The 17,899-nt window shown below is 40.3% G+C and overlaps 2 protein-coding genes across 6 annotated transcripts in view; one reads left to right on the top strand and one right to left on the bottom strand.

Annotated features, from left to right (window-relative positions):
- LIMS2 (LIM zinc finger domain containing 2) overlaps positions 1-11,475 on the top strand; it is a 31,696-nt gene extending 20,221 nt beyond the window's left edge. For all 4 annotated transcript variants that reach the window (XM_077349336.1, XM_077349337.1, XM_077349334.1 and 1 more), the window contains 5 exons: positions 210-360; positions 789-881; positions 2,094-2,142; positions 2,272-2,347; positions 4,888-11,475. In XM_077349336.1, the coding sequence (XP_077205451.1) occupies positions 210-360; positions 789-881; positions 2,094-2,142; positions 2,272-2,347; positions 4,888-5,035 (517 nt within the window). In that variant the 3' untranslated portion in view covers positions 5,036-11,475. The remainder of the gene's footprint in view (positions 1-209; positions 361-788; positions 882-2,093; positions 2,143-2,271; positions 2,348-4,887) is intronic.
- An 803-nt stretch (positions 11,476-12,278) lies between these two features.
- MYO7B (myosin VIIB) overlaps positions 12,279-17,899 on the bottom strand; it is a 67,030-nt gene continuing 61,409 nt past the window's right edge. For both annotated transcript variants that reach the window (XM_077349329.1, XM_077349330.1), the window contains 3 exons: positions 17,536-17,619; positions 15,055-15,174; positions 12,279-13,883 (listed from right to left, as the gene is read on the bottom strand). In XM_077349329.1, coding sequence (XP_077205444.1) covers positions 13,776-13,883; positions 15,055-15,174; positions 17,536-17,619 — 312 coding nt within the window. In that variant the 3' untranslated portion in view covers positions 12,279-13,775. The remainder of the gene's footprint in view (positions 13,884-15,054; positions 15,175-17,535; positions 17,620-17,899) is intronic.

Below are 17,899 nucleotides of genomic sequence, written 5' to 3'. Positions count from 1 at the left end.
TAACCTTGTTATTAGTCATGAAGTGGAGGGGTCAAAATAAGGACCTTTGTTTTTAATATTTTCTCTTGAGACCTTTATCCTTATTTGGCTGGAGGCTCAGAAGAATACTGGGATTTAGTTCTCAAGTAACCATTAGCTTGTATCAAAGCATAAAGAATTTTCTCCCAACATTCCTCATCATTTTTTGGGGGGGGGCATTGTTTGTGCAGGAAGGAGCTGACAGCAGATGCCCGGGAACTGAAGGGGGAGCTCTATTGCCTTCCATGCCATGATAAGATGGGCATACCAATCTGTGGAGCCTGCCGCAGGCCAATTGAGGGTCGCGTGGTCAATGCTCTAGGGAAGCAATGGCATGTGGAGGTGAGAATGTTTCCATTGCACTACTTACTGCATTTTGCAGCAGGGCTGCTGACAAAGGCTGTTAGGTATCAAAACTAATGCCCAATAATTCCACTGTCTGTGTGAAGTTGTAAGTGCATGCCATTTTTGAATGTATTTTTCAGATCTCTAGAATACCTCATTCCAAGAGATCGGGGACAGGAAAAAATGCTGAAAAGTTATTAAGAGTAATAACATTGCTAGAAATAATCAACACAATAAAAGCCGACCTGACTAAATCTATTGACTGCACTGAATTTAGAGTTGTTTTGTTCTGCTTAGGATCTCTTTAATAGTGATAAAAGATTAGAGGTTACTACATTCTCCACTGGTTTGATCCAGGCTGTTTCCCAATCTAAGGTTATCGCCAAAATAGACTCCAAGACCTAACATACTCCTTAATTTTACAGCATTTTGTTTGTGCCAAGTGTGAGAAGCCATTCCTAGGACACCGGCACTATGAGAAAAAGGGTCTGGCTTACTGTGAAACTCACTACAACCAGGTAAAGTCTGCAAATTTTGTATCAAATACATTTGTTTTTGATGAGGAGAACAGCTAGAAGGCAGTTGCCCATGGAAAAATTGGGAAAATGTTCATTTGAAACAATCTGATACATGTAAAATTTCATAATGTTCCATGTAAACCGCCCGGAGCTGTAAAGAATGGGTGGTATAAAAATCCAAATAAATGAATGAATGAATGAATGAATGTACAAATTGTTTACAGTGTTAATAGATACAGTTTAAAACATTGGGATGCAAAGCAAAATGCTTCAAATACCTTGAACCATAAACAGCCAATTTCTGCGCTTCCTTCTTTGTGTATATTGCGTAACTGCTGCTGACAGATGACACTTTGTCAAGTCAGGCTGTCCAGCATGGCCAGTTGATGGAAGCAGAGGGTCTCATGATGGATACTTGAATAGAGATGTTTTCGAGAACTCGGAGAGGGTGACACTTCTCCAGGTGAACAGAAGAAGCATAAAGGCAACCAAACAGCAGTTTGCAGTTGAATTGACAGAGGTAGAGACCCCTGACTGTTTTCTACCTGAATTAAAACTGGAGATGCAGCCTGGAAAGAGAGAATTAAACACTGACCTTGGAGATCAGCCATCTGTTGTAGAATTGCCCATTTGATTCTGCTCTGCTGGTGTATTTTAAAATAAATATTATAAAGGTTCTGTAATTCTCAAGTGTTCACTCAGAGGATACTAAATTCCGTGTACTTGGAGAAATGGGCAGCGTGTAACATTGAGAGAGAGGGTACCATTAGGCTTTGGAAACATTCGGGGATGTTATTCATTATTCTTGAATATATGTCTCATGAAAGAACTGATCTGAATATTGTAGCCAGATTTCTGTTTTCTCCATTAGTAAACAGTCTCAGAGCAAAACATAGTTAGAAAAATTCCAGCATTTGCCTTATTTGTTCAGGAATCTAGTTTTTAAAATATTACCTTTTTTTTGTCTTGGTCTTTGTTTACTGATATAAAAGAATGATGAATTGCCTTTGTGAAAGTATCAGAATCAACCTTCAGTGACTAACAATTTAAATGTGATGGATAGGTAACAAGTTTGCAGATGTGTGGGACAAACTGAAATGTGTTGTGGCTTGGGGACATTATTGCATTGCACATAATTAACCAGCGCTGAAGATTCCACTAGTGAAAGGCCTCTCATTTTGGGTTGTTTGTTTATTTTGTTTTTCTCTACAGCTCTTTGGAGATGTCTGCTATAACTGCAGTCATGTGATTGAGGGGGATGGTAAGTTTGGGGCTGTTGGTTAGTGCAGCTGTTGCAGTCCTGCATGGACAAGGCATCAGTGATTCCTTTTACATCTGGCCTCACTGACTCCACAGTTTGATACTCTCCTCGTTTGATATTTCTCATTAGTGGTATCGGCTCTCAACAAAGCATGGTGTGTGAACTGCTTCTCCTGTTCCACCTGCAACATCAAGCTCACACTGAAGTAAGTAGCAACCCAAGAGGGTTACTGCAGAGTCTGTGGCGATACTGCATTGTGCTAAGAGGCACCTGGCAATTGGAACTGATTTAAATTTGGGGTGTTCTTGACTAAGATATGTATATAAGGAACAGGAGAAGCTCCTGGTAATCTGAGAAAACCATCTTGTATATAAAGGTTAATCAAAACTATCATAGAATCATAGAGTTGGAAGGGGCCATACAGGCCATCTAATCCAACCCCCTGCTCAACACAGGATCAGCACAAAGCATCCTAAAGCAAAACCAGGGTTATGCAGTGTCACTTCTCCATGGTATAGCAAGATCAGCATTAGTTATGCCTTCACCAGTAGGGTCTTTCATATTTCCATCTAGGGCAAGTAGGTCTGAACTAGATTCCTCCTTGTCTCAAAATGTTTCCGCACTGCCCTCTGTGTATTTTTCAAATGCATGTTCTCAGGTAAGTCAGCCCAGCATTCTGTTTTAAACATTAGATGGGAATCTTACTTAGAAGTAGAACTGCTCAGGAGGTAGTAGAAGGTACAGCATCTTCTATATGTATAGCTGATCCCTGGTTCAATCCCAAATTCAATCTCGGGTATCTCCAATTAAAGGGACTAAGTAGCATGTGATATGAAAGACCTCTTCCTGAAACCTTGGAGACCAGTTGCCAGTCAAAGGAGACAGTATTTATTTTAATAGACAGATGCTTTGACTTAGCATAATGTGTTAAGTAGGCAACTTTATAAGACTACAGATTGGCACACCCACTCACCACCAAATCTGCTTGGGTTGGTGTACACATCCTGTAGAAATGAGTGCTGAGATAATGGAGACTGCTAGGGATGTTTGTTCAAATACTTCTGGTCCAAATATATATCCAAAAATATATTTAGGTGTCCAGACGGTGTCTGGAATTATTCAGGAGTAATCAGGAATATCAGGAGACACAGTTTTAAGGTTTCCATGACTTTTTTTGCTTTATTTTTGCTGCGTGTCAGTGTCTTCTTGGCACGGCTGGATATCAGGTTGCCAGGTTTCTTTGGCTTGGATTCTGTACTTCGAAATTAGCTCTGTGGTTCTTGCAAGTGCAATACTGTTTTCTTTGCTCAGGTTGGTTTGCATTGGATTTGTGGATTTGAAGTTGGCTTGGATTCTCTGATGATGTTGGCTGGATTCTCTGATTTGACACTCGTTGGGCTTGCAGCCGCTCCTTCACTTGGCTTGGATTCTCTGGTTTGGCATTTATTATGTTAAGCTTGCCAAACTGCCTCATGCATCTATTGGGATTCCCTGGTTCTACCCTGATTCGTGGGGGTTGTTGGTTATGCTTGCTTTGAGATGCTTTTGGTCAGTAGCTGCTTTGCTTGATCTTAAGTAGTTACTGCCTGCCCTGGAGAAAGCTTGGAATCCTCTCCCAGAAACAATTGAGAATAGTTGGGACAATAGCATGTTTAGGGCCCATAGAATTGGACCACTTGGTCCAATTCCCTTGAAACTTAGGTGTTTTTCTTAGTGAACAGGCACTAGCAGTTCTGCGGCAACTATGATACAATCTGCTTTAAAACACCTTTGCCTAAAAACATCCAGCCCCCTGGATAGATTCCTTGTAGGCAACAATGGAGCCAAATAATATCAGAAACCTGAAAAAAATGGATCCAAATACCAAACTGCGATTTGGACCTGAATAACCACATTTCCAGCTCTCTAATATCCAAATCTGATTTTTTCCCCCTGGGGTATACATCATGACCAAGGATGGCCAAACTGTAGCTCTCCAGAGAGCCATGGTTTGGCTACCCCTGCCACCATTTCAATTTAGAGATGAGAGATTACATTTTAAAGTTTCCCTATCTTTATTTCCTGTAATTAGAAAATTAGAATTTATTGAATGACCTAGAATGTCTTTCTTAATTGTCAGGGAGCTTTTACACGATGGGGGATTAAAAATGCCTTCTCATACCTGCAGCTCACTTGACCACTGCAGAATTTGATTCATCATTTGGCTTCAGGGTTATACCAGGTCCAAGTGCAAGCTGGAACAAGTAGCTAAGAGCAGGTCTAGTCATATGTAAGCACCCTTACCTGTCATGTCAAGTTCTTGTGATGTCTAGATAGATTTGAAAAAATACCAGGACTTTAGCCTGGCATTGAATTATGGGGTTTATTCTTGCAGAATCTTTTTTAAAACATATTTTAATTAAGATTACGGTCTTCCAGGAGGGCAGTTGTGGTGATTCTTTTTCTTCCAAGGGAATTGTCTTGGGACTCCTTCTCTGTGACCGTATCAGACAGAAGTGGGAAGTGTTGCATCTAATGTCAGTTCCAGCACGCAGTAGCTGTTTGAGCTTCAGGGAGGAGGGTTTTCACAGTCTTGTAACTAGAGATGCTGATCACTAAACATAGAACCACCTTCTTTAATAGCATTTTCTCATGAAGTTGGAAAGGATTTGTATCATAGACAATAGTTTTTAAAAGTTATAAGTGGATATTAAACCTCTAATGATTTTGTGAATAAAGTTTAATGACTGCGTATTTCTTTGAAAGGAATAAGTTTGTGGAATTTGACATGAAGCCAGTGTGCAAGAAATGCTATGAGAAATTCCCCTTGGAGCTGAAGAAACGACTGAAAAAGTTGTCCGAGCTGGCCACTAAGAAAACTCATCCTAAAGGGCTGGATTTAAACTCTGCTTAACATCTAAGTGGTTTCTGCTGACTTCACTTGTGCTAACTAACTGCAAAAGAGAACTATAAGAATGGCTTAAAGCACACAAGGCAAGCAAATACCGGTAATATCTTGCACCCTGCATGTTTTTCTTGTTTGGAGTATGATGTGGAGACTGGGCTCTCCAAAGCAGCTGGGAAAGACTGTACTAGCCTATGAACAAAGTTATGTCTTTAAGATTTTCACCATTTGTCTCTTGTTCTTTTATTGTGTTTCAGGCTCAAATTGCTAGTTTCCTCCTTTCCTTTTTTCCCTTTGACCAAGAAAAACCAAGCAAAACTGACCCAGAGCAGTACGAGGGTTAGCCTTCACTCTAAATCGGGCTAAGCCCTTTCTAAAGGCAGTGGAATCGTTTAACCGTGCCCTGAGTAACCCTTCTCTGAGACACAATGAAGAGGTCATCCAGGTGTTAATATATGAAATTTGTTGGAATCAGCAACAGAACACATCATTTAAAAAGCACACCTCTGAAGTGGTTTGGATTAACTAAGTATAGAATAATTCATCCTACAATATTTGAAAGTGAACTTCTGAGGCAGCAATACTTTTATTACAGAATTGATTCACACATGCCCTACTGAAATATTTTTCACCATGGCAAAATGAAACAAACATACCCCATGTTATGAATGACACAACCTGGTTTAAAGTCCCTGATATCCAAACAAATTGTCAGTGCTAGCATTATCCTCATTGATGCATCCCCTCTTGTTTCAAACCTATCCAGGGTTCTCAGAAGTTTCCCCAAGTTCCTTCCCTTGATGACCCTGAGGAAGCAAAGAGAGAATATAGGAAGTAGACCATAGGTGAACTTCCAGAGGAGCCTCTTACATCCACACATTTGTAATTGTTGAATCAATAGACAATTCGAAGGGGTCTGTTGAAGTAAGACATGTAAAGGCTGATCAGAAATCCAAAATAAAGGATGCTTTTCGGAATAACAAGACAGATGCCTTAGCGAAGGTCTCCGCAACAGCAAGCATAGGACAGGAGGAAGGGGAACAGAAGTTGGCTACTGCAACTACAAGACTTTTCAATAGCACTCAGATTTAGCTACATTGCCAGTTGTGCGGAATGGCCCTCAGTTTGTACATGAGCAAGCACATTTAGGTAACACAGGAACTATGCCAATTACTAGGAATAAACAACGTCTGCATGTTGCTTATAATTCCACATGTTCTGGGTTAGCTGAAAGAAGTAAAAGAAGTATTAAAGAGACGCTTAGGAAAAAGGTTAAGGCTGATGGGAATGATTAGGATCAAAAATATTGATGGTTCTCAGAGCATCCACTGCTGCTCATGGGTATAGACCCTTTGAAGTTATGACAGGCAGGTTAATAAATACTCTTTAGCTATGGTAGTGTCCTGTGCCATGTCAATCTTTCCTGTGTTTTTCCCAGGCTGAAGCACTCCTCCACTCCACCCCTACCTTCCCATTTTCTTTGTGCTTTCACACAGGCACTGTGTGAAATGCAGGACTCTCGCTCTCCTTGTCCTTGCTTCGAGGTGTAGACATCTGAGCTGCTTGCTAGAGGCAGCTGGGGAAATCTGGCCAGGGCAGCCAGACCATTCATCTCCATGTTTTACATATTTGTTGATCAAATAGTTCTGTTGTGGGAACCAGTTTTCCTGCACAGTCTTGGGGGGGGGGAACCCAAAGCTATTATATAAGCCCCAACCTGTCCCTTGTACCCCATCATCGACAATACTTGATTCTGTGAGTGCCTACTGATATGTGTTCCTGTAAAGTGGCTTCAATAAAGACTAACGTCAGCTCTGTTCCTACTGCCTGGGACTCTTATCCTGTTAGTTTGGAGTGTGGGCTCCTGGACCTCATTCCACAGGTCATGACAGGTAGGTGGGCACTGAACTTCCAGATGAATGGCAGCCTAAGGTCCTAGCAGATGAATGGCAGCCTAAGGTCCTAGCAGATCAGGAGGTTCAACGATTGTCTGAAAAGTTGCAAGAGGCCCATTTGGATGTTGCAAATCAATTGGGGCTAAATGTAGAACAAATGGACAAATATTTTGGTTGGGTTCGAAATCCTGAGGTGCGGCAAGTAGGGACCAAGGTGAGGTACAGAGATTTGTCAAAAAAGAAACACTCCTTGGCTCTGAAATGGAACAGTCTGTGCCACATAGCTGATAAAGCCTCACCCAAGGTATATTTAGTGGAAATAAAACAGGAGCCAGGTGCTCAGAGAAAATGATTCCACTCCTCCCAGTTGAAAGCCTGGAAGGGGCAATAGAGTGGATGTTCTATACCTGGGGTAGTCAAACTGCGGCCCTCCAGATGTCCATAGACTACAATTCCCATGAGCATTCGCTGGCAGGGGCTCATGGGAATTGTAGTCCATGGACACCTGGAGGGCTGCAGTTTGACTACCCCTGTTCAATACTTAACAGTCAATCCAAACCATCTGAAAAATTTCTTCAATAGTGTGCTTTTCAGATGAAAAGTATGTATTCTATTGCTGCTTCTAATAAATTTCATAAATTCACATCTTGGTGGCCTTCATTGTGTCTCAAAGAAGGGTTTTTTAGGGCAACGTGAAATGATTCTACTACCTTTAGAAAAGGCTTAGCCTGACTTAGACTGAAGGCTAACACTAGGTTGATCCAGGCATTTTTCAGCTCCCCCTTCCCAAGCTGTCTTTTCCCTTACAGGGAGAAAAAAATTCAGGCTGATGCAAACTGTTTTTCACTTGTAGGCTTGAGGAAGGTGGTTTTGAGCTGATAATCGGATGTAGAATTACGGACAAATCAGACTTTCTCTCCTTACCTTTCATTCACCAACTTGTCGCTTGCCTTGACTATTTAAAACAAACTCAGAAGAACTGAATGTGGAACTCCATGCAGCCATAGCTGGTTCTTTGTTATCTTAAAACTTGCTGGTAACTAATGTGTGGGGCCAATGAGAATTAAGTAGTCCTTAGAACATTTACAAATTAAATTATTTGAATGTTTATATTGTTGAGCACAAACTTACATTGTTGACCATTGTCACCTACTAAAGTAGCTAAGCTGCTGATTACTTTTTTATACTAAAGAAATACATTGGCTGCTGAAAAAGTTCATGATGGTTAGATTTCCTGCCTCTGCTTTCTCAAAGATATGAACTAGGAATGGAGGGACTGAATGGACCAAAGACATGAACTGTAAGCCTATAATTGTAGACACAGAGAGACACTTTTTTGGAGCCTGCATTTATAACAGTTAGGAGGAGGGTTGTTTCTAAGCTTTTATACATTTGCTCTTTGTTCTGCTTCTTTAGTCTCTGGGCATCAGTAAGTTAATATGAATAAGAGATCTGGAAATCTCTGGGATTTCAGCCTAGGCATGATTTACCTTACAACTCACCTTCATTTTAGTGTTGGTTGTAATATGATCCCGCTTAGCTGTTCCTGCAGGGACACAAAACACCCCATTTGGCTTTGCAGTGCTGTGGACCCAAACAGGGCATTTCTACACCCCCACATTATTTCCATTTCTACACCCCCACATCCTGCAGTGGGACCCCCGTGGCCTCTGCCCCCCCCCCACTACTGTGAGGCACAGCAGAACTTTCCCACCTTGGAGTTCTGCATGTGCACGTACAACTCTGAGGCGTGCCGTGTGTGCTGGGGTTATTCTTCCCCAGCGCGTACATGGGACATGGTGGGGCATGCTACTCCACCGCTAGGAATTGGCGGCAGCCCCGTGTGGCTGCCACCATGCATAATCAGCCTTAGCAAATCCCAAACCCTGGGGAAGGCATGCTTAATTTGACTGCCTCTTTTCCATAACAAGACTTCCCCCATCCTCAACCAATTTCCCATAAATTAGACATTTCCCACCTGGGGAGAGGCTGGGAGGGAGATTGTTGGAAGGAGCAGCTGGTGGGTGAAGGGTGACCACCCCACCTCCTCCACTCACTGTTTTTTTCTTCAAATGCTCAGCAATACATGGCAAATCCACCTTTAGGAAGCACTTATTTGCAAGGTTATGTGCAGTTCCAGCCAAAGCGGCATTGTTCTTACAAATTTCCACAACAGTTAAACTGAACTATTTACAGTTCTATGATAGAAAGATATAAGAGGAAAAATCCGCCACTATGTAATAGTTATTTAAAACACTAACTTGCCTTCATTAATGTCTTTACTGCAGCAACTGAGTATTGTGCAGTTTCCACTGCGACACAGGAGGATCTATTTTTATATTTTTCTTACCAATTAAGCTATAGCAGCACATCTAATAGCACAAGCTGGTTGTTTTTCTGGGGAATAATTTGAATAGAAACACAGAAGTATGTCATGGCATGCTCACTGATTTCACTTGTCCCTATTCAGAGCCCTCTGTGTGCTCTGATTAACACATGGAAATGTGTGCATATTTGCTGCCATATTCATTTCAATGGAGAACACACATATATGTGTATCTGGTAATTCAGTTGAAAGGCATGAGGCAGCTCCAGTGGGTGGGGAAGCGTTGTGTGACCATTGAAGTTTCCATCCCTAATAACTTTCCACAATGCAACTGAAAGAACAAAGCACAAATTCTGTCTGGAATCCAAGGCTCAATTCATGTTGAGTCTTCCAATCTTGGAAAACGTGGAGCGTACCTGTATCCTCATCCTACAAGCACAACTCTTGTTCTGTGATCCAGTTTTATGATGTGAAGAAATGGTATTTATGAATAACTAGTTGAGCCAGATGGGCAATGCAGTTTACTGGGCATCTCTTATTAAGTAATGGATGATGAAAGGCAACATACAGACATAGATTTATGCACTGTTTTTTTTTTTCATCCAGCAAATTATATTGATCTGCTTATCTGGATTGGGGTGATTTGCTTAAACAATTTTAATGTGGTGATCTGTGGAATCACTAGTTTTATGATATCCTTTTTCCTTCATAAGACTACAAAGACTGGGTGCCACTTCAGACAGATATTTCAAGCCAGCTGTATTACTGTATGATGTTATGCTTTCAAAATAAAATAATGTAATGGGCGAAATGCGACATTAAAATTTGATCAGTGGTAAATGGTAATACCCTGGTTTCTTGTTATAAGGAAGGTTATCTTTGAAATTCCATGTCTCGCTCTGGCTTCTGTGGAATTGCAAGAGAGTAAGTGCTTTGATAATTACAGTCCCACTCTGTACAGTTTTCCAGTGTGAAGACTCAAACGCCTTCAAGTGCCTTCTATTTGACTTTGTTTTATGTTAGATGGATAATTACATGTGTGTATGTTAGAAGTGCCATCAAGTTGCTTCTGTCCATGGAAATATTCTATCATTAACAGGTCTTGCAATACTATACATTAATAGTATTTTCCAAGTATAGAATCTCTTTGTTGGGGGAAAACCCCTGGCAGATGTAATAGAAATTAATTTTCCTTCCATGTCCCATTTCTGGAAAAAGTAAATGGTAAATCAATAATCTAGGGCAGTTTGACCAATAGATTGGAGCCTAATCAGGTGGCCAGGCTTTGTGGATTCAGTAATTTTGGAGGTGGGAGTAACTCAGAAGATATATGTTACAATAAAATTTGCTGTAGCAAATCTGAATAGTTTCATAACATCAACATGTTCACTAATGACAGGGAATCGTGTAGTAAGAGAAAGAAATCACATTAAAATTGGTGCTGATGGCCTGATTTGGGAAGCCATGTCAATGAATGTATGAGAAACATTGCAGAAAGTGGGAGGAATTGGTTTTGGACTGTTTTCTGTACCCCTCTTGAAGTTATGCCTATTTCACTTTTAAAATGGTTGAGATGGGTGAGAATTTAAGTACAGCTCTCAGACCATGGCAACTGGCACATCATACGCAGAAATTAAAAGCAATCTCTTAGTGTCAAAAAGTGGCAAGTCAAATTAATAATGTACTTGTTATCTTTTTGCTACATTGCACTGAATGTGGAATTATTCACTTACAATATATTGTTAAACAAAAATGTTTAGTGTTAATGTCTTTTATGGATATATGCATCACTTTTCACAGGTTATCCTTGAAGATATATCAAATACTTCAAGAAAGCATTAGCTTTCTGAATTAAAATCACTAACTTTTGCAGCATAATTGCATTTTGTTATCAAGGGTATGAGGTGCTAAATATTTTGCAAAAGAAGTTTATAACTCCTATTTGTAATGTTCATTTCCAAGTCTTTATTAATAGTGGCACATGGCTAAACCTATTTTGCTGAAAATGCTGAACTGTGGTCATGAAGTCATATGAGTAAGCCATCAGCGTACAGTGTGCCTTTTTTACTTATGAAAGTTGCTTGAAGTGCTTTGCCTTCGGAGCTTGCAATTTAGATAGAAAAAGCATACATACGCTTGGATTAATAAACTATTTCATTTTCACGTATGTTTTTCAAATTAGTTCTGTATCTGTACATTCTTCACATTAAAGGTTTTTAAAGTTATAATGGTGAATTGCTTGTTTCGGAATTTGAATTATTTGCAAATTGCAGTTCCAACCTTTCTTTCAGGAGTAATTACAGTGGATATGTATTGCTATGCTACAACTCCCCAAGTTAAATTCATTTGAATGTTGTCTGTAATATTCAGGTCTACTCCATGTTTTGTTCTAGGGTTCCAGAATTTGGTGCAGTTGCAGTTCAGGCTTTCCTTCTTGTTCTTTCTACAAGCTTGTGGAAGGCATGCTGCTATGAGGGACTCTGGTAACCCCCCTCTCCCTTTCCACTGTGCCACTCAAATAAAGTCCCCAAGGTGTTTATCGGAGAAGACCCTCAGCAAATTCCTGTGATGGCATCTTACCATTTTACTGGCAAAAATGTGTATTTTCATTACAAAGAGTAGTGTAGGAATTTGTTGCAGTAAACACGTTTTAGGGGGGAAATGTATAATTACCATTTAAGAGGTCTGAATATCATAGTAAAGGGATTTGACATGGTGTCATAGATCAGTCTAACGTTTCCACCAATGCAAAGGCTTTTGTCTGCAGAATAGTTTTTCTCCCCCAGGGGGGCCTCCTATCCACTGGTCCCTCATCTTGAGCAACCTCACTGACCCCAGCAACTCGTTCACTTTGGTTCCTGAGTGCAGAAACTTGTGCATTGTGTGTTAATTTATATCTCAAAATACACTTCAGCCCTCCAAGAATACTGAAGTTGGCTGCCCTGTTTTATAGAAAATGGACTATAGCAAGGATTTCTTTGTGCCAGACTGCAGCATTAAGTGCATGCTAATACAAGACTCTAATCATGTCTTTAAGATTTTCAGTTTATTGATGTATACTGAGTTTAATACAGCATATATTTCTGGAAGGAAGATGACAGCAACACTCTTGCCATCCTGCATTTTTTAAAAGTGAAAATAATTTTAATGTTAAGCCGAATTCAGGAAAATACCACATTGATGGTCAGCTGCTGGATCCATCTAGTTTTAAACAATCCACTTCCAGCAATGGCTGCTAAACATGGAGCAGGTGACTGATAGTCTGCAAGAGGTCAAGGATTCTGAAAACTGGCACTGATTAGCTGTGCAGAGATAGTGACACTGTAATCTCCCATCAAACACACACACAAAAAGCCTGTTTGTAAGAATCACACACCCATTTCTAGGAACAACAGATAACAACTTTGGCAAATGACAGATGGGAAGCAAACAGAGTTGTTTTTCTACAGCTGCTGAAATGTCCATAGAATTTGGTGTAAAACTACAGCATTTGACATTTCGTAGTTGGTCTTTTCTTTCTACAGTGAAGTGTAGCTTTCCAGTTTTTTATTTATAGAAGCATTTTTACTGTAAGAACAATCTTGTTAACTAAAGAGTTTGTGACTGACAAGATTAAAAAAAACAGTTGAATTGCTGAAATGATCAGACACAAAGCAAGCAGGGGAAATGCCCAAGGATATATTTAAGAAACTGCAATTCTGGTAACTACTATTGCTTTGTCTCTGCAGATTGTGAATAAATCTATAAGACTAAGAAAATTACAGTTCAAAGAATGCTTTTTCTCTAAGGAAGATATTCACCCTATATATGTGTGAATTCTAGCAGAGAAACATAAAGTTGCGGCCAGTTGTCTTGCTGGCCAGTTTCAAGGTGGGAAGAGAAAACTGTTAGCTGGACACAATTAGATGGTGTAGAAACACTTTAGTAAGTTTATGCTAAGGCAGTGTTTACAGGGCAGTCTGAAGCCTGACTTCAGGGAGATTCTGCTACTCTTCAATGTTATTCCTCTGCAAATAAAGTATAGGACACTTTGTTGTTGTTGTTGTTGTAGTGTGGTGAGGTTCATATGATAGAGTTAAGCAAGATGAAGTCCTTACCTGCTGAGGCAGTAGGGTCTGTGTAAAGCTAGTGAGTTACTGTGGTATGGCTCAAGTGTCAGAGTAGGAAGGCCAAGACCTGGGTTCAAACACTCAGTCAATAATTAAACTCAAGATGACTTAGGACTCTGTTTAAACCTACTCAGAGTTTTTGTTAGGGTGAAATACAGAAAGGGAGAACTATGCACATTTTATAATAGATAGATAAACCACTGTAGGCTATAGGCCTGGAAAAGAGAATACTATTGTTGAACTCCCTGAGAGATTGCTTTGGAATAAAAACCAGCTACATTAAAATCTTTGAGCTGGTACATCAACCCAAGAGTGATTAAACTGTGCAGTCAACATAAGTACACATGTGGCTTCGCGACAGCACGAGATGCCATTGGAGCTGACACATGCAAACTAAAAAAATTATTTCTTCTAGGATATTATTGGTAATTTGGCAAAGAGGCAGGAACACTGAGGTTTTTATGTTTGTTAACAGTATTCATTAACAGGTGTACATACGATGTCAACAAGTCATCCATTTTGTATCCCTAGAGGAAAAATAAAGGACATGTAACCATCACGCTGGGAAAGGGCTGCAAAGACACAAGTCAGCCTGGAAGATCGTGAAACAGTCCTCAATAGCACCCCCAACTGTCCTGGAAAGCAGTCAACCTAATAATTTAGTGGTCCTGATAAGACAAACATCTAATTTCCCACATGTGCGCCTATGTATCATTAGCCCATCCCATTCCCTTCCTTACTCATCCTCGGTTGGAATGTGTCCAGGGAAAGATGGGGAAATATAAATATTCCCTCTAGCTGATCTGGATTAGAAAAGTCTTGACCAAGAGGTGGCCAAGGAAAAAATGAAGAGAGGGTGCTGCTATTGCAGAATTTTCTCTCACACATTTTCAAATAAGAACTATTAACCAGATTTTTTGTTTTATTTTGACTACTTGCAAGCCCTTCTTTGCATGACTTCATTTGTTACTCTCACTGAGAAGCAAGTTCAGTTAAGGGGCAGACATCATTTTCTTGGGAACAGTTTCCCAAGTGTTGGCTTACTTCCACACAAAAACTGCAGTTAAATCTACTTTTTTAAAAGCAAGTGAGTAGTAAGAAGTACATTTTTGGCACTTTTATTGTGCAGAATTGTACCTAGATGTGCAGTCTGTGATAACAGCACCTAGAGTTCAGCTGAAAACTGTCCACACCCAGTAAACACTATCCTCATGCCCCTGGCCGTATAGCTCTGAAAAAGCCAAAGGCAATATTTTCCTGTAAAGATTAACAGGCATCAATAAAGGGTGAAGCAATCTTACTGAAGCTTTCATGCTTTGGTTTAGGAACACAGTCCTCCTGATCCCCTTGAATGAAAAAAAAAAACCCTTTAGAGAGCAGATTCAGGAGCTGAAAAATCTCTCTGTGCAGACAAAGTTGGCCATACTGTGGACATTACTGTATGATTCAATTAAGCTACCTTGATGCATCTCTGGCTAAAGCCATTTTGTTAGCATGAGCACACATTTGTCCTCTGCCAAAATTGCACAGGTGTAACTGCTGCACGAAGGTCAAGTGTTACTTTCACAGTGCAGCAGTCTTTCTAGAGGCTGCTTGGGGACTCTCTGGGGATGAATTTGTAAATGTCTCGGATGGTCCTCTGAGGATCCTCTTCGGTGAATAGTCCTAAACTCATCTGGAATCACATGTTATTCTTACCAAAGACGTCTCACAAAGAAGCCGACTGCCTCGTATCAGGTTCCCTATGGTCATATGGAAATAAGTGCTGCCACTGCTCCAGTTCGAGATTTTATTGAAGGGGTGAACTGTCAAGATCTCCTGCAAGTCAACATAAAGATTATGCACATGATTTATTTCTGTATGAAAAGACTTTAATGGCACAAAAGATACAGCGGTTCATTGGGAACAAATATATCTTTTTATATACATCAGCAGTTTTAAACCGCCCTGATGCCATGACCCCTACATCCTGGCCCCTCCGCAACTACTATGACCTCTCGGGCAGCGCAGAGGAGGCCAGGGCCATGCAGCAGCCACCACCATTGCCAAGCTGTCTCGGTGACCCCCAGGAAAAGGCCAAACGACCACTCGAGGGGATGCAACCCCCACGTTGAGAACCACTGGTTAAGTGGGAGCAGTAGTGTTAGGGAATTATTCTGACATCGAATAGGGAGGGTTGTGTGGTGTATAAGTATTATTTGACATTATTGTACATGTAAAAATAGATGCATTTATATTAGCGTAAACTGTCAGGTTAGGGTTAGGGTTAGCTTAGGTATGGGGTCGGATAGGGAGTTTGCAAGTTTTGGGGGAAGTTTAGAGATGGAAAAATGTTGTGACATGGTTAGGAATGGCTACTGACATTATAGTACAGATAAAAATAGAGGTATTTATATTCTTTTAAATTCTCAGGTTATGGTTAGGGTTAGTTTATGTATGGGTCCGAATGGGGAGTTTGTGGGTTTCGTAGGAGCATTGGGGATGGGGAAGATGTTGTGACATGGTTAAAAAAGGCCATGGGATGTTTAAGTATTTTTTGACATTATACTTCATATAAAAATAGAGGGATTTATATTCCCATAAATTCTCAGGTTAGGGTTAGGGTTAGCTTATTTATTTATTTATTTATTTATTTATTTATTTATTTATTTATTTATTTATCATACTTATATACCGCCCTCCCCGGAGGCTCAGGGGATGTGACATGCAAGATGTGACAAAAACTACAAACTCCCCATCTGGACACATACATAAGCTAACCCTAAAAGAGTTGTTTGACATTATAGTATATGTAAAAATAGGAGGTTATATATTAGTGTAAATAACCTGGTTAGGTTTAGGATTAATTTAGATATGGTTCTGGATAGGGAGTTTGTATGTTTGGGGAGTATAAGGGGTGGGGAAGATGTTGTGTCATGGTTAGGATAGGCCATGGGATGTTTAAGTACTTTGTGTCTTTATAGTGCACATAAAAATAGAGTGAATCATATTAGCGCAGATTCTCTGGCCAGGGTTACAGTTAGCTTAGGCATGGGACCGGATGGTGAGTTTGTGGGAGCGATGAGGAAGATGTTGTGTCATGGTTAGGACAGGCCATGTGAAGGTTTAAGTATTTTTACATTATAGTACTTGTAAAAATCGAGGGATTTATATTAGCGTAAATTTTCTGGATAGGGTTAAGGTTAGGTAAGTCATGTAACCAGTTGGGGAGTTTGTAGTTTTAGTGTAGAGGTTCTCAATCGCCCTAATGCTGCGACTCCTACAGCAGGCCTTATCCATGGCTTCCATTACCTCTGAGGCAGAGCAGAGGTGACCTGCCTCAGAGGTAATGGAAGCCATGGAGAAGGCCTGCTGTAGGAGTCGCAGCATTAGGGCGATTGAGAACCTCTACACTAAAACTACAAACTCCCCAACTGGTTACATGACTTACCTAACCTTACCTAACCATGCGGCAGCCACCTCCGCCTCCAAGCTGTCTCAGCAACCCCCCCAGGAAAGGGCCAAATTACCCCTAGAGGGGTCATGACCCTATGTTGAGAACCACTGCTATATAGAGACATCAGCTTGCGAATTTCCAGAAGGCAATTCAATGTAGGCACTTCTTAGTATTATCCTTCTCCCCACTACATATAGCCATTGGTTAAATGTAGCAAGTTTTAGTAAGATTTGTGTTGTACTTCCTTGAGGTCCAGCTTGTCTAATTGAATGTAATTCCTTAAATGTCATATTTTCCAAAATGTATGTGAAGAATTGAACTCTGATTGTGGGAAGTTTATTCTGGAACAAATGTTGTTCGTGATTAAAGTGCCTCTGAACTTCTGTTTTGTTATCTCTGATCAGCCAAGCTTTTATTAATGTGCTGTCTGACAATTTATCATTCTTCCAGGAATCCAGCACAAGATGGTATTCATTTTGCAAGATTCTATTTCCTGACTACACAGATTTCTTGCTTATCACCTTTTAATAGAATTACTTCCAGATTTTCTGATGATGATATTAGTTGTAACAGCAAATGGAGAAATGGTTCAAACTAGTACAAGCTGTTTTGGCCAGCATAAAGTCTGTCATCAACAGAGGCAGTACACTTGCTGCAAGGCAGGCTGCTGGTGACATCTCTTTATGTTTTTACTCTAACGGGCTACTTTCAGGACCTTGTTAGCAGCAAAAAAGAACTCTTACCTTAGTCTTTGGATGTATTAAAGAAACTCCTTGTTTGTTGATAGCAATCAGGACAATGTCTGGAAAACCTGGCTCTGAAGTTTGCTAGATAGGAGAAGCAAACACAGGTGGGCTATTGTAAGGAATTATTCTGATCACTGACATTCTTGCTATCCACTAAATCTAATTCACTTCATATTATTGCTATATATACACTAAAATGTACGCTTTTTCTACCTGCCTTCTCTTTACTCCAAATTGCCCTGCCAAATGGTTTTGGTATCCTCAAAGTTTCAAATGTATGTTTGCCTTCATAAACAAGTTTGAGACCCTGCAAGAGGGGAAAGTAGCATAATGGGAGTCATTTGGATAATGAAAACGATGG

The sequence above is a fragment of the Paroedura picta genome, chromosome 8 (assembly GCF_049243985.1).
Source record: "Paroedura picta isolate Pp20150507F chromosome 8, Ppicta_v3.0, whole genome shotgun sequence".
NCBI lineage: Eukaryota > Metazoa > Chordata > Lepidosauria > Squamata > Gekkonidae > Paroedura > Paroedura picta.
Note: the sequence above shows the minus strand (reverse complement) of the source record. Positions and strands in the feature narration are given on the sequence as shown.